Source organism: Gouania willdenowi, chromosome 6 (genome assembly GCF_900634775.1).
Source record: "Gouania willdenowi chromosome 6, fGouWil2.1, whole genome shotgun sequence".
In the NCBI taxonomy this organism is placed as follows: Eukaryota; Metazoa; Chordata; class Actinopteri; order Blenniiformes; family Gobiesocidae; genus Gouania; species Gouania willdenowi.
Genome location: NC_041049.1, coordinates 11,956,676 through 11,973,309, shown reverse-complemented (window position 1 = coordinate 11,973,309; position 16,634 = coordinate 11,956,676). Strand labels below are relative to the sequence as shown.

The following is a 16,634-nucleotide window of genomic DNA, read 5'->3' as shown; positions in this document are numbered from 1 at the left end:
CAACAGAAATGTTTTGTCAATAAAGCTGAACACCGTGAACTTGATTTAGTTTATCAGGCATGGATGTACCGGTAGTAATCTGTATACACAGCCTGTTTACTGTGGAGGAGGGGAATGATGGAAAACTATGCACAGCTACAATATAAAATGTCATCAGGCATAAAATGTGTAAAAATAAAAAATAATTTAAAAATAAGGCTATGGTAAGACCTTAAACACTACTGCAATTATGATAAACACCCTAAAACCAAGGTCAGGCTGCAGTAAGGCATAAAAATGACGTAAACCCAAAATTGGAGGTAAGGCATAAAATTGAAAAAAATAAATAAATCGGAAAACACATACACACTATACAGTAGTAAGGCATGAAAAATGACAAACACAATCTGAAGTAAGGCATAAAACTGTTAAAAAAGAAATTCAGTTTTTTTTGTTAAGGCTATAGTCAGACCCTAAAAATACACTTAAACGGGATTTTTTTTTAAACAAAAATCTGACACTAAAACCGGAGGAAAGGCATAAAAATGTGAAAAAATAAAAAAAATTAGGTAATGCTATAGTAAGTCCTTAAAATGTACTGCATTCATGACAAAACTCTGTAAAACTGAGGTCAGGCTGCACGAACTGATGAAAATGTTCTTAACACCCAAAAAAAAGAGGTAAGGGAGGGGTCACCATGGCGACAATATTTTAGTTTAACAGCATTTGAAAACAAAAATCAAAACAAAATTTCAGAATTTATTTAATAGGAAACACCATCATTACAAACATTCACTGTAAACCTACGTAATGCTTTAATAGATCTGCATTGTTCTTCAGTCCAATCATACATTCAGAATCAGAATAAACAACCAAAATTGTGTCGCTGAGTCAAAAAAAAAAAAAAAACATGTTTACACTCTCACTAACATGTGAAGTAAAGGTCTGGTCAACCTCTGTCTACATTTAACAGCTGTGTAGTTTATTTGTCTGACATGTGGGAGTTTGTAGAAGGAGATAATCCTCTTTGTGCTTCATTTAGTGCTGGTTTCATACATTCAGAAACAAAGCAAATACTCAACCAATGCCAGGAGAACATTTCTCCACTGCCTTTCATATGATGCCTCTTAAAACTGATTTAAATCCTATTTCCAGATGATTTTTTTAACCTTTCCATCTTCATAAAGGCCAAAAACTGAACTTTCCTCACACAAATTACATTCATGTCTGCAGAACAGCACCATGTATGGATTTTATTCCAGACTGAAATCATCAAAAAAGCTGCAAGTTTTTATTTTACTCAATAAGTTTGTTTGCAGAATACTAGTTTATTTCCTTATTCTTTATTCTCTCTGAGCAGAATCCCAAAGTGAATTAAAGGGAAAGACAAAATGAAAATATCAGTTTGTCATGAACACAATGATGATACTTAAACACTTGATCATCATGACATTTTCCATCAGATATTCCAGCCGTTAATGATATTTTCAACATTCGTTTGAGATGAAGTTCAACCAATGAGCAGCAGCTCCACCTTTGACGACGCGGTCAGTGGAAGACGTCGCCCGTCTGTGCGTCGATGAGGCAAGACTCTCCGTGATGAAGAGTGAAGAAACTTTCTGCGTTCAGTCCTTTCTGTTCCACGGCATCTCTCAGACGTGCTGGAGGCTCCATGTAGTGCTGAAGGAAGGAGAGGAAAACACAAACCAGAGTTCAATCAGGACATCCCTGACAGGTGTCAAACTCATGGCCCGGGGGCCAAATCTGACCCTTTTTTAACATAAAACTAGGCCCGTAGGAGAAAATAAAAATGACGTGTGTAAATTAATTTAGTTGTAGAAATCACAGCCGTTCTATATTCACAATTTTAAATAAAGTATTTGCAGGGCTCACAGACTGCAGGCATTTTTAATCTCAAATTGTGGATTTTCTGACCCACTCTTTCCTGTTTTTCAGGGTCACAGGGTGCCCTGCTGGTGTCCATCTCTGACTCACACTGGGCATTAGTTTCTCACAAAACTGTCCTAAATTTTCCTCATGTCTCCTTGTGATGAACTGATTAATTTACAATTATATATAATAATTCTTTATATATTAATATGAGCTATTTAGTCCACAATGATATGTATAACATTCTTTATAATGATAAATAAAATACACTTATAGGAACGAATTGATTAACTATTTCATCTACAATGATTTATACAATTTTTTTATAATGATAAATATAGTATTCTAATATATACTATTTAATGAGCTACTTAATCTACAATGATGTATATAGTATTTTTCATAGTAATAAATACAATTCCTCTATATAAACTTCTTGATTTACAATGATAAATATATCAGTATTATGTAAGTAAGGTTTCCCAACCCTTTGTGTCTCATGTACCCCCCGAGGCCTCTCTTCACCCCTTCTTCACTTTAATTTAGTAACCTTTCTGGTTTTATTTACATGTTAACATGTTGGCCTCCTACAGCTTGAAAATGTCAACCTATACATTAAACGCACACTAAATATCAATTTTGTGCATTACAATTATTGTATATCAGAGAATATATTTACCTCATTTTTTTTAATAATGTGCATACATGTAGTAGGATATTAGGGCCACAATATTGTTTATTCCATTATGCAGTTTATTGTCAACAGGTGAAAAAGCTGTTTGATGATCATGTACAGTGTCTGAAATTGGCTTAAAAATGATTCAACATGTTGGAAATAGATTCATCAATGTTTCCAATTTCCCCCTGCAATGTGTTCAAGTACCCCTAGGGGTACACGTACCTCCGGTTGGTAACCACTGATGTAAAATGCCTTTGTATCCTTTGTCACATGATCTCTCTTGTACAGCCCTAAAGCACCTGTTTTTACTTCCTCTAATCATGTCCTGATGAAGGCTGAGGGTTGAAAGGAATGTTTACACCTCTAGAGTGCCTCAGATCTTCAGTTATGGCTGTTGCTGCTACTTTGTATAGTTTTTTTTTTGACATACTGAAGAGGTGGACCACTGACTCCCTTCTTCAAATGACTTTTCTGTCCGTGTTCTGAAGAGCACCTGGCGTGTTGAACATGTGACCCCACGCAGTGCACTGCTCACTCACCCCTGCTCTACAAAATTAATGAATTTTAAAATGAAGATCCTGCAGAAACTGATATCTGTCGCTGTTGTTGGTGCCTTACATAATTTAGATATGGCTCAATATTTTTCTAGATGCATCTTGTCTCACCTCAAACCTGTGGCCCACTTAAAATCAAACTGGAACTATAGTTGGTCCCTGAACTAAAAGGAGTTTTTACGCCCCTGCTGTACATGTTTCAAACACACCCTCTGCACTGCAACACTGGGTGTGTTTTACACCAGTTTACCACAAAAATGTGAATAATTACCACACCCAAGAAAGATAGACACATGTGCAGACAGGTGCTTGTTATTAGACAGCGGTGATGTTATGTTCTGTTTTTTTGATGATTAAATGAATAGAATTCCAATCATTACCTCATAAGCCAGAGCAAACGTGCCCCAGTGTATGGCCACAGACTGTTTGGCCTGAAGGTCCTGGTGGATCTGAACGGCTTCCTCTGGATCCACATGTTGTCCTTTCATCACGTCTCTGAAGAAGAAAAACAATTTATACGTTATTATGTAAAAACTCAATCTGTAAAAGCTTCTTCCACTCTATGAGATGTCAGTGTGTGAGTGCTACCTAGGCAGGTACGCTCCTATGGGAATAGCAGCCAGGTCAAAGGGTCCAAACCGTCGTCCTATTTCCTGAAAGGTAGGACAGTAACCAGTATCACCAGCGAAGAAGAACCGATGATCTGGACCCAGAACTGACCAACTGCCCCATAACGTCTGAAAGACACAAAGAGGAGGAGGATTTAACACATTTACTTAAAACACAATCCCTTACACTGCTGTATCTGTATCTGTGAACACGGACTGATTTTAAACTCTCTGCTTTTCACTAAAGGATCAACGTTCTGCTGATTCAAGTGGACGGTGGAGGAAATAATGAATTGATCCGCTGCTGATTGTGTAAGTTTGACTGATTACAAAGAACTGAGTAGTTTACAATATTTACTGTGCTTTTATTTAAACAAAAATAGACATATTAGAAAAAAATCCCCAGTGCAATACTTATTTCCTTCAAAAAAAAAAAAGCTAATTAATTTATAACTTAATACAATGTTTTTTTTCTGGACTTTTACCTTGATATTGTGTCTCAGGCCCCTTATCGAATTGTGCGAGGCATGATCGTAATGTACGTTGAATTACCTTTGAAATTATATATCACATGACTATGTTCCCATAAATTTGAAAATTACCGGAAATGGGGGGTGGGCCCCCAGGACCCCATTTCAAAAAAAGGGCATCATATTCAACCCAAACTGCAATCCAATCTAACGAGAACTAACAGAAGAGTTGTCATTTGAAAAATAATCTAACATCTGATTTTGGATTTGCTGATTCCCAGTGACGTCAGCGGAAAAACTCGAAGCTCACATGCAACGAAAGTTTATTGCTAGAGAAGTTGTGACCGGACAAAACGGGCTCTGTGGACGAAAATGGCTTCACAGGCTGTGAAAGGTTTCAGATACACCAGCTTGGAAACGATGTTCAGGTGTGCACCGCATCGCAACATCCTTTAAGTTGCAACCGTGATCTCTGAAAAACAGATTGGTAACGCACAAAAAGCAACATTTAACATTAAGATGGATATAATAGTGTTAAATATTTAGTGGACGCACTATTTTGGGTAGTGTTTCTTAACCTGGGTTCAAATGAACCCTTCAGTCTGAAGACACACACAATAAAAATGTGTAACACAAAATACATTTCCATGATCAAATCAAATCATTCTTTATTTATAAAAAGCACTTTTCATACAAAAAAATGCAGTTTAAAGTGCTTTTACAAAAAAAAAAAAGATAATCTACTTTTAATTACAATAACAATGTTACATTTTATTTTTAAATATTAATTTATAAAAATTTAAAGCATTTTCAACAAAGAAAAAAACAGCCCAGGCTTATGTTTGTTTTAAAGAAATCACATTAAATTCATCCAATTCCCAAAAGATTCAGTGAATGCACTGATTTAGTTTATGTTCTTGCATTTAACGTCAACACAAAAAATGTTGTCATACACACTTTTCACATGAAATTTGATATTTCTGTTTCTTGTTTCTCACCTTATTGTCGTCCAGGGCGGACCGTTTGCTCCAGTGCTGAGAGGGCGTACACACAAACGTGACGTCATCGTGACCCGGGATACAGTTCTCCTCCCACCAGTCCAGCTCCATCACGTTCTCACAGCCCATCTTCACCAACCAGTCCATCAAACCCAGTGGCACAAACCTCACCAAACCAGACGAGACCAGTAAAGAAACATTTCCACACACACATTCTCATATATATGACTCATACCAGCGTAGCTCTCCTCCAAAGCGGGCATTGAGGCTGGTCACTGATCCCACATCCAGGTGGTCATAATGAGAGTGGCTGATCACTACAGCATCGATTCTGGGCAGCTAACAAACAACAAAACAAAAGCAAACATCGTAACTACAGAAAAACTCTTTGAAAAATGTGAAGTTAAAGTCTAAAAAAAGGAACCAGACCTGTTCCACGGTGCAGGGTGGCCCTCGGTATCTTTTGGGCCCCATGAACTGCAGTGGAGACGCCCTCTGGCTAAAGATGGGGTCAGTCAGTACATTCACTCCGTCTATTTCCACCAACACTGAGGCGTGACCGAGCCATGTGACTCTCAGCCCAGGACTGGGTTCTGTGGGATCAGCGCTGTGGAGGAAATACGGTTCCAGAACTGGGAGCTCAGCGTCCAGGACCTGATGGAGCAGAGACGCAGTGTGTGCCCAGAGCAGGAGGAATAAAAGCAGTAGAAGAAGAGTGATAGATTACCTCTTTACTGGTTGGTACGTTGCTGTTGTTTTTATCCAACAACAGGAAGCGGAGCAAAGTGGAGTAAGACGGAAACTTCCAGGTCGGCCACGGGTTCGTCCAGCGACCATGTTTGTCCCGACATGATTTGGTCACTTCCTCCTAAAACGTAGATATTTCATCCAACTTCAAACGATGCAAAAAATATAACAAACGTGCATGGAAACGACAGGCTAAAGATGCATAAGGGGAATTATTTAGGGACCTATAACAGAATCGACCAATGAAAACGGAATCCATTGTTGAACGCAGAAATTGACACAATGTGAATGAAACGCCGTTTGTTAGAGGGAAATGTTTCCAGGGACGACTCATTCGGTGCACTGCCCCGCCCCCTCTCATCCTGGCCGCTTCAACATGTGGAAGCTACAAGCTACCACCCTAAACATCATTTAAACCAGGGGTGGGGAACCCTCGTACTCAAGGGCCTGATTCCTGAGACTCCCAGCTCCAGCACACCTGGTTGAAATCAATGTGATGATAACGAACCATTCATTTGATTCAGGTGTGTTGGAGCAGGGACACGTCTGAAAATCTCAGGAATCTGGCCCTCGAGGAATGGAGTTGCCCACCCCTGGTCTAAACTGCCAAAACACTATGCAACTCATCACTCACTCTAAATACAGAGCCCACCAATTCCCGCTTCACTTTAATGTGTCTGTGAAGCTCCGGCTGCGTCCGAACATTCCCTCCTATCTCCTTTCCTATCCACTGTTCCTTCACCCCAGGAAGTGTTTCAGTGGTGGCCACGATAAAGAATGTCCAAGTTCTCTTTAAGCTCAGGAAAAGAGGCTCAATGCTTCATGTTTTACCTCTTTTAGCCTAGGAAACATTGATGCATCCTTTACCAAAAGGGACGAGATAATGATGACCCACAATTCTTTGCGGCATCACATTTAAAGGGACACACACACAGGAGCGCTGACGAGAAAAGGAGATCATTTAAGTTACCAATGCAATAATATGCATTGAACAACTTTAAATAAATAATCTAAAATGCATATAATATGATGTGTGCGACATATTATTAGATTATAACTGACATAAAACAGACATTTATAGCCACATTATGTTTTAATCAACATAATTCATATTTCTGAGTAGATGGTGAGTGTGAGCAACTATTCTCAATGTGACGTTCTTTTATTTTCACTTTTGTTCCTCGTAGCCTGGTAGCCTCTTTTCCTTTGATTTACATTTAAACCGTGTGATTTTTCAGATTATATCAGTGGAAAGTGTTATAAATGTGCTTTTAGTCCATTTTTGGAAATTTGTTGTTTTTTCACCACGACAGACGTCACTAACCTTCGCGGCCTTCTGATTATTACGTCACCTAGTGGAAGTGCGTTTGATTGTCAAAACAAACTTTCCCTAACTCCTCTCCTAACACCTTTCCTTAACACTGTGATCATCCCCGGGGCTAAGGAAAAGTGGATAGGAAAGGAGATAGGATAGACTATTTGGACGCAGCCTCCGTCTGTTTCTGATGAAGAGCTACAAACAGGGAGGAAAGCAGCTTCACCTGCTCACAGTGTTTGATCAACATCTCATCAGAGCTACAGAGGACCTGTGGGAAAAGTTGTGTGTTGTTGTGAACGAGACCACCGATGCCAGGGATTGTAGAGTCTGAAACATCAGAGGTTCATGATAACTTCTGATACTGTAAAATACTCTGGTCCCTAATGGTGAAATAACAGATGCATCCTTGAGTCCATTTGTTTTTGTGTAATCATCACGGTCTTGAATAATGTCATCAGGATCATTTAAATTAAGTTGATCAAAACATAATCAATACACCTGATCAGATTCAGTAAAGGATTGATCCCTGAGGGGAAATTGGGTGACATTAATGCTGCTCTTGTACATTGTCATACGTCATATGATTATGAATTATTAACAACCCATGTCGGTGAAACTTATATCTATCTTTTAATTGTAGCTTGCACATTGTTTTAAATTAAATTTGAATTTGTCACATATCTTTTTGTTTAATCATGGTTTTTTTTTTTTAATTATTATTTATTTTGTTTCCTCACAGGAGTTAATGGATTTTTTTGAAAAATAATGTGAAAAATATATAATTTGTAATAAATAAACTGGATTTTATAGGGCCCTGATTATTCTTATACCTCCAGTCGGTAGTCCAGTCTGAAGCTTTTACGTGAGGATCGTGAGGAGCTGCTCTTCCTCTGTGTGTCCACGTCTGCAGCTTCAGCTCCTCTCAGCACAGCAGCACCCTGTAACGAGAAAATAATTACAGCTGGAGAAAAGCTGCTAATCCACCCTGGGTTCATCCTACTCTGATCAAACTGTTTGGAGTCAAATTTCAAGAACTACACACATAAAATGTGAAAATACATCCATCTTTGATCTGGGAAGTCAAGTAGAATTACCTCCATCAGTCCTCTGGGGTCCTCTAGTGCTGCTTTGCCTGAAGATGATGACTTATCCATGGCCTCCACACCTCCTCCACACCTGCTACACACACACACACACACACACACACACACACACACACAGAACTTTAAGCACTGTGTATTATTATTAACTTGGCTGACGAAGCTTGTTTGATTGCTAAATCCTTTTTGTGAGATATTGTATGAGTGGCCAAAAGGAGAAATCTGAGTCATTACTGATCTACTCGGTTGATTTCAGATCCTCTAAAATACATATGTCAAACTCAGACCTTTGTATCATCCAATTCGGCCCGCAAGAGAAAGCAAAATTTACAGAAAAACGTAAATAATTTTGTAAATTAAACTCAACATTATTTGCAGGGGCTCACACTAGTTCTCCCAGTGCTTTTACCACATGATGGCAGTCATTTTTATTGTTGCTTTTTTTTGTTTTCTGTTGAAAAAAAAAACAAACATTCTTACAATATCCTTTAATTTTCCTCAAATTATTACATAACATTTCCTTTAATTAAACAGAAATTGGAAACAAAATAAAGTAAATATAAAGTGAAGATCCTGTTGCTTGGATATTTTGAGTTTCTTACATATTTTGTTTTTTATATATACGTAAAAGTGCAAACGAGGGCACAACAATGTTGAAATGACTCCAGCATAAAATCTGTGGCCCACTTGAGGTCAAACTACTCCATAGTCAGCCCCTGAACTAAAATGATTTTGACCACCTTGCTCTAAAACAGGGGTCACCAACCTTTCCGAAACTGTGATAGTCTGAAGGGCAACCAGTTTTAAAAGGACTTTTTAAATCCTAAATGTTCACAGTTTCACTTTAATTAGCGGGTAAGATAAAAAGGAAGGCTTAAAGTAGGAAATGTTTAAGTTTAAACATGAAACACTGGATTTCTCCTAATTTATGCAGGTTCATTTTCATTACATAGAAAATTATCATCTTCCTTTTTTACTAGCTACTAACAAACAACTTTTAACTAATCGTATAACAAAATATTTGTAGAATCAAATGTAATAATTATGTCAATTAACAAAAATTCACCTTGTGTTTTTAAAAATATATCTTATCATATTACACAGTATATAACCTACCACTGACCATACACCAAATCTGAAATGCTGAAAAACATTTCTCATAGTATTTCAATGAAAATAAACATTTAAAAATGGTAGTTTAATATAAAACGGTATCATGTGCAGCAGTATTTAACTAAAGCACTAACAATATCTCTCATCTGTATGCATCTTTGTAAGTTTGAATCCTGGAAAGTAAATCAGATGTCAGATGAAGCTCATTGGTGACTAGAGCTCCTGAGGGCCCCTCATATGGTCCATGAGGGCTATCTGGGGCCCGCTGGCACCATGTTGGTGACCTCTGCTCTAAAGCTTGGCTATTAATTACATTCAGGACGGATCCAAAACATACTATTTGAGCTAAATGTAATTTTTCATGACCATCAAGTAGGAATGTAACGATTAATCGTAAGGCAGTAAAAAATCGATTCATTGGTATCACGGTTTACATCGATGCTGTGAAAATTGAATCGCAGTACTTTTTTTAAACAGCAGAGGGCGCTATCCAGAAGTGTTGGCGGCGGGTGGAATCTGCTAATACCTTCTTTCTGGCCACCTTCTACTCTTAAACATGTTCATTAATGATTCCTTACCCCTTTGGCACTGAAAGAATATCTGTAAAAGTCACGTTTTTCTATTAGCTCTGCCTGCTAGCATAGCATCTCTTCTTCACTGCTATAATATCTGCATGCCAACCGACCACTGGGTTACCAGCGCCCTCTGCTGATCCAAACAATTATCTGACGCAAATACAGGGCAATGACTTTTTTTTTTTTTAAGTCCAATTGTTAAGGCACAAAATAAATTTTCAGTTGCACTTTTAAAAAGAAAAAGAACTATTATGCAATTTTGCATTGTTTACTATAGAACCAGAATTTAAATTAATAGGCTTCTTCTTCATTTGTATTACTCCTTTATTTATTTCATTCAAGATTAATTTTTTAGTTAAATTGCATTGTTTTGAATAGTTTATCAAGGGACTCTTTTGACAATGAAAAATAAAAGGAAAATAGTACAGTATTTTCTCAAAAAAAATAAAGGAATATTTTTCAGTCATTTATTTACAGTCCCATTTTGTAAAATAAATTGTGAGAGAATCGTATCGTGAACCCAGTATCGTGAATCGAATCGTATCGGGAGTTGAAAGAATCGTTACATCCCTACCATCAAGTCAAAAGTTCAAACTTTAAGACTGAAATGATTTATCGAACAGAGCAAGTACACAGATTAATAAAAGAAAGTGTCTCCTAGTATGTAATATGTATGCATATACTGGCATTCTATCTGTACGAAAGATGACATTACCGGAAGTCACATGACCATTCCGTGCGGTTAGGGTTAGTTAGTCCGTAACGTAGTTTAGGGAATACGGTTAGTTAGTCTGTAACGTAGTTTCGGGTTAGGGTTAGTTTGTTCGTAACGTTGTTTAGGGTTAGTTAGTCTGTAACGTAGTTTAGGGTTATGGTTACGGTTAGTTAGTCCATAACGTGGGTTAGGGTTAGTTAGTCCTTAACGTGGGTTAGGGTTAGTTAGTCCGTAACATAGTTTGGGGTTAGTTAGTCCGTAACGTAGTTTAGGGTTATGATTAGGGTTACGGTTAGGGTTAGTTAGTCCGTAACGTAGTTGACGTATTAATACAAACGGAAGTACAAGTACGTATGTCTCATTGTCCAGTTTAGGTCACATGATAAGTCATGTGCACCTACCACGTGACCTAGACTGGCCAACGGGGACCGATGCGTGCGGATAAAATGCTGGTATATAGATTTGAGTTACGTATTGACAGCCACTGCCTTAATAAAATGAGCAGATTTCGTTTTTAATTAAGGCAGAGATATATCTATACATGTGGGTGGAAAACTCTTAAGTTTGTCAATTTAATTGCTTAGGAAAAATAAAGTAATATCACTGCTTTAAAGAAAAGGCTAATCTGCGTATACTGTACGATAGCTGTGACATCCTGATGATGCACTTCAGTCTGATGAATGGACTTAACACACAGACAGTGAGTTAACAATAGAACTCTGTGAATAACAACAAACACATAGATCAGGCAGCTGCATGAGGGACTGTAAACACCAACTCTACTGGAGTCACTGTGAAGTTATTTTAATCTAAAGTGTCAGAAATCAAGATTAAATTAAGTGTTGATTTATGTCACATTTATTAAAGGTCATCTCATGGCTCAGATTAGGCCCACAAGTCAAATGTTTGACACGGCTAATAATAAACACTGATGTAGGCACACAACCTGTGTATGACATTTAAAACAGTGTCAAACAGGAAATGTCTAAAATAGAAAAATAAAATAACAACTGATGGGTTGTATGACACAAGCTGAAGCTGTGCTGACACGGTGTGTTAAAAACACATTGTGTGAGCTTTCTGTAGCTTTAGCTGAGGATTAACGTGCCTCAGGTTGTCTCACACACTGCAGTGAACCACAGCTTTCCTACCTGCAGCTTCTCTAACGTGGAGCCATAAACGCAGCTTCTTTCCGTCCTTTACTCAAACAAGGCTGACAAACAAGACAGAGTAGGAAGGACGCGGTGTTTATTGTTGTTTTTATATCCGACATTAGCACAAAAAGCCTCTGGTCACATGACTCAGCTTTCTGCAGGAACCTGCGACGCGCAAGTGTTACGTCACCGAATTATATGACGTCACCGATTAAACCTGATAATGAAAAAGGAGTTTTAAAAAAGAAAATACATTTTGTTATTTATTAATAATAATAATAATAATAATAATAATAATAATAATAATAAAGAAAAGGTGTGATTGTTACAACAATGTTTACAGAAGCTTATTGCATTCACTGAATATTTTTTTTAGGTTTTTCTGAATTGATGAGATAAAAATAAGCAAATAAACAGTAAACCTGTTTTTATAGGAATGTTTTTTTCTTCATTTTTTCTGAATTGATGAGATAAAAATAAGTAGACAACATTTTTCCCTGTTTTTCTGTTTTCATATCAATCAATCAATCAATCAATCAATCAATCAATCAATCTTTTATTTGTATAGCACCAAATCATAACCAATGGTATCTCAAGACACTTTACAGTAGAGCAGTCTTAAGGACGGACTCTTCATTTTATGGATACACACATATGCATATATACGTAGATACACATACATATGTATCCCACACCCAACATGAATTCATCATGGCGGCAAGGAAAACCTGTTAAGCAGCAGGAACCTTGTGTGGATCCCATTCCTATGATGAACAGCAATCCACGTTATGCTGTGTTGGGTGTGTGCAGAGGAAAGGGTGGAGACAGAGTTGTTGAGACTCTGTAACTCCACACTAAGGATCCCACTGACCTGCAAGACAAAAGCCAGAAGGAGTACAGGAGCAAACACACAAGGAAAGAAGCAGACGTAGAGGGAGTGTTAGAGAGAGGAATGGGACCCTCTCCGGTCTCTCTCTAACCTAAATGACCTCTCTCTTAATGCCCTCTCCAACCCCAAGGTTTCTAACAGTTGTGCTTCGTGCCAGAGTAATGCCATTTAGGGCAGTTAGGCTAGCATAGGTTTCTCTAAGGTGTCGTGGGCCCAGTACATTGACCTCAGTCTTGTCTGAGTTAAGAAGAAGAAAATTTTGGTCCATCCAGGCCCCAATGTCCTTTAGACAGGCCTCAAGTTTAGATAGCTGATTTGTCTCACCTGGCTTCATTGATACATACAGTTGGGTATCATCAGCATAGCAGTGAAAGTTAACAGAGTATTTTCTCATAACATTACCAAGGGGGAGCATATAGATACAGAAGAGGATTGGACCTAGCACAGAGCCCTGAGGAACCCCGTAGCTTACTTTAGTGTACACAGAAGACTTATTATTCACGTGTACAAACTGGTACCTATCAAATAGGTAGGACTTAAACCAGTTTAGGGCAGTCCCTGTGATTCCAAGTAATTCCTCTAATCTCTCTAGTAGAATATAGTGATCTATAGTGTCAAAAGCTGCACTAAGATCTAATAAAACCAGCACTGAGAGTCGTCCTTCATCTGAAGCCCAGAGTAGATCATTAGTTACTTTAACTAAAGCAGTCTCTGTGCTGTGTTGAGCTCCAAAACCTGACTGCAAGTCCTCGAACAGGCTGTTGTTTTGAAGGAAGTCACAGAGCTGAGCTGCCACAACTTTCTCAAGAATCTTTGAAATAAAAGGAAGATTAGATATAGGCCTGTAGTTTGCTTAAGTGCTGGAATCAAGAGTAGGTTTTTTGAGAAGGGGTTTGATTACAGCTACTTTAAAGGACTGTGGCACGTAGCCTATTGATAGGGATATATTTATTGTCTCCAACAAAGATGGGCAGACCAGGGGAACAACTTCTTTAATCAGCTTAGTTGGGATCGGATCTGAAAGGCAGGTCGATGGTTTGGAGGATGAAATAATAGAGTTAAGTTCCTGAAGTCCTATATGTGTAAAACAGTTTAGGTTAGGCCTATTTACATTTAATGGTACAGCAGGCCCAGGTGAAGGCAAGGAGTGGCTAATTTTATCTCTAATCTTGTGAATTTTATCGTTAAAAAATGTCATAAAGTCCTCACAGCTGAGGGCTAGAGGAATCATGGGCTCAATAGAGCTCTGACTTTGTGTTAGCCTGGCGACAGTGCTGAAAAGGTACCTCGGATTATTTTTATTTTCTTCAATTAGTGAGGAGTAGTATGTAGATTGACTATGTCGTAAGGCTGTCATGTATTTACTATGGCTTTCTTGCCAAAGTATTCGTGACTCCTCTGTTTTATTGGAGCGCCACATTCTCTCTAATTTACAGGTTGTTTGTTTGAGTGTGTGAGTTTCAGAGCTAAACCACGGAGCTTTCCTCAGACGTTTAATAGTTTTTTCCCTCAATGGGGCAATTGAGTCCAAGGTGGATTTTAGTAGACTAGCAGAGCTATCGACAAGCAGATCCAGTTGAGAGGGGTTATAATTAATATCACAGTTATTTATTGGATGGTGCACTGAGTTTAAGGCAGCAGGAATGGCCTCTTTAAATTTAGCCACAGCACTATTGGACAGATTTCTACTCGTAACTATTTTATTGCACAGTGCGAGATCCTCTAGGATAATGTTAAAAGATATTAAAAAGTGATCTGATAGCAGAGGATTTTCAGGGTAGACTTTTAGTTCATTAATATCAAGGCCATATGTTAGAACAAGATCAAGAGTATGATTTAAACGATGAGTAGCTTCATTAATAGTTTGAAAAAAGCCAACTGAGTCTATTAGGGACATAAAAGCTGAGCTCAGGCTATCACTATCTTTGTCCACATGGATATTAAAATCTCCTACTATCAGTATTTTATCAGAACTAAGGACTAAGTTTGATATAAACTTAGAGAATTCTGATAGAAATTCAGAATAAGGGTAAATTATCGCAAATAAGACTGGCTGGAAGGTTTTTGATTCGGTATGAGATAAATTTAGAACCAGGCTTTCAAAGGAAGTGTAACTGGCCTTTGGTTTAGGATAGATTAGGAGAGAGGAATGATAAATAGCTGCTACACCACCTCCACGGCCTATGTCTCGTGGCATATGAGTATTTAAATGACTGGGAGGAGTGGCTTCATTTAAACTAACATATTCATCTTGATACAGCCATGTTTCAGTTAAACAATAAATCAAAGTTATTTTCTGAGAAAAGGTCATTTACTAGTAGAGATTTGAATCTCAGTGATCTAATATTTAATAGAGCACATCTAATGGTTTTATGTTTTGGTGTTTCTAGATTTGAGATTTTAATTTTTTTCAGATTTTTATAATTGATAGCTCTTTTATTTGATTTTATGTTAAAATCATTGTGAAATTTGGGTCGGGGGACAGACACCGTCTCCATAAAATAATATTCATCACCATCACAACAGTTGTCATGGCGATGATTTCATAGGAAACATTTTAGTTTTTTCTGAATTTCCTTACTTATCTCATCAACACAGAAATATAGAAAAACATTTCCAATAAAAAAAGGAAAAACATTTCCTATAAAAACAGAGACAATTTTTTTTAGACTTATTTTTTTTTTTTAAATCTCATTTTAGAAAACCGAACGTTTTTTCGTCAGTGAATGCAATAAGTGTCTGTGTGTGTGTCTTGTGTGTGTGTATATATATATATATATATATACACACACAAGAGATAACAAAAGAAAAAAAACAATAATAAGCAGAAGGCAGAATTTAAAATCGGCAAGGCTCTATTTCTATACACTTTTTTTATCCTCAAAATGAAAACACTACATTAGAGCCACAAGGTTTTTTCTTTTAAATATATACAATTTAAAACAAAACTATATATCTTCATTTTTCATATTCATTTCATTTTATTTATTCTTTTTTCATGGTAATGCAACATAAATTGGTACAACAATCCAGCAAACACAACAATAATACATTCCATGAAAAGAAGAACAGGAGTAGGATGAAGAAAAAAATCTTATAAACTCCTCCCCCATTCTTAACAAAAACATTACAAATTAGATGGCCTCAACGATGCCAAAAGATAACAATTGCCCAGAACAGATGTAATCAAATTTCGATTTTACCAATTTTCACTTTTTATTATTTTTTTTATTTTATTTCTCAATTATTATAAATGATTTTGCTAAAACAACAGTTGTTGTAAATTTAACAATTCTCACATTCATCTTTATACAAGTTAAGTATGTGCTGTTTATACTTATATTTGAATTGAAGAATATTTGAACAACATTTTAGATCATTTTCTAGAGAGTTCCATTGTATCACACCAGATACTGAGACACATTTTTTTTAGGGTATTTCCTGCAAAAGGTTGTTTTAAGTTATTATATCTTCTGCTTGTCCCACTGTTTACAGTAAAAAGGGTTTGAAGTCCATGTCCATATCTTAAAAAAGTATTTTCTAGCAAACAAAGAGTTTACTACAAGTTGAACAGAAAATAGTTTTTCGCTGAAAGACACTGAACCTCTTTGTCTGAACTCACCGTGACGGTGAGCAGCTCCACCGGTGGAAGTGACTGGCAAGTGATTTAAAACACAGGTAATATTCTAAACCGTATCTAGCTAACCTCTTATTAAAGTAACACCTACAGACAAACAGCAGCTGCACTGACGCTGCTCCCATTCCGCCTCCGTGACTCTCACCATGTTTGATAAACAGCCACAAACACAGGAAACCAAGTTAAACTTGAGGCGCAAGGTTTGGTG

At 37.3% G+C, this 16,634-nt stretch overlaps 1 protein-coding gene across 8 annotated transcripts; it reads right to left on the bottom strand.

Moving 5' to 3' along the window:
- Positions 1 to 725: 725 nt before the first annotated feature.
- napepld (N-acyl phosphatidylethanolamine phospholipase D) lies at positions 726 to 16,589 on the bottom strand. 8 transcript variants are annotated; one of them, XM_028448385.1, is made up of 11 exons: positions 11,898 to 12,079; positions 11,350 to 11,352; positions 8,338 to 8,430; positions 8,074 to 8,181; positions 5,906 to 6,046; positions 5,608 to 5,832; positions 5,414 to 5,517; positions 5,179 to 5,344; positions 3,691 to 3,839; positions 3,483 to 3,597; positions 726 to 1,659 (listed from the first exon to the last, which is right to left on the bottom strand). In XM_028448385.1, the coding sequence occupies exons 3-11, from the start codon at positions 8,395 to 8,397 to the stop codon at positions 1,528 to 1,530; spliced, it is 1,200 nt and encodes a 399-aa protein (XP_028304186.1). In that variant the 5' UTR covers positions 8,398 to 8,430; positions 11,350 to 11,352; positions 11,898 to 12,079; the 3' UTR covers positions 726 to 1,527. The 8 variants fall into 8 exon arrangements, with proteins under 8 accessions (XP_028304186.1, XP_028304191.1, XP_028304193.1 ...); XM_028448390.1 differs by lacking the exons at positions 11,350 to 11,352; positions 11,898 to 12,079 and adding an exon at positions 16,518 to 16,589 and having other exon boundaries at positions 8,338 to 8,422; XM_028448392.1 differs by lacking the exons at positions 11,350 to 11,352; positions 11,898 to 12,079 and adding an exon at positions 16,518 to 16,545 and having other exon boundaries at positions 8,338 to 8,419.
- Positions 16,590 to 16,634: the final 45 nt, after the last annotated feature.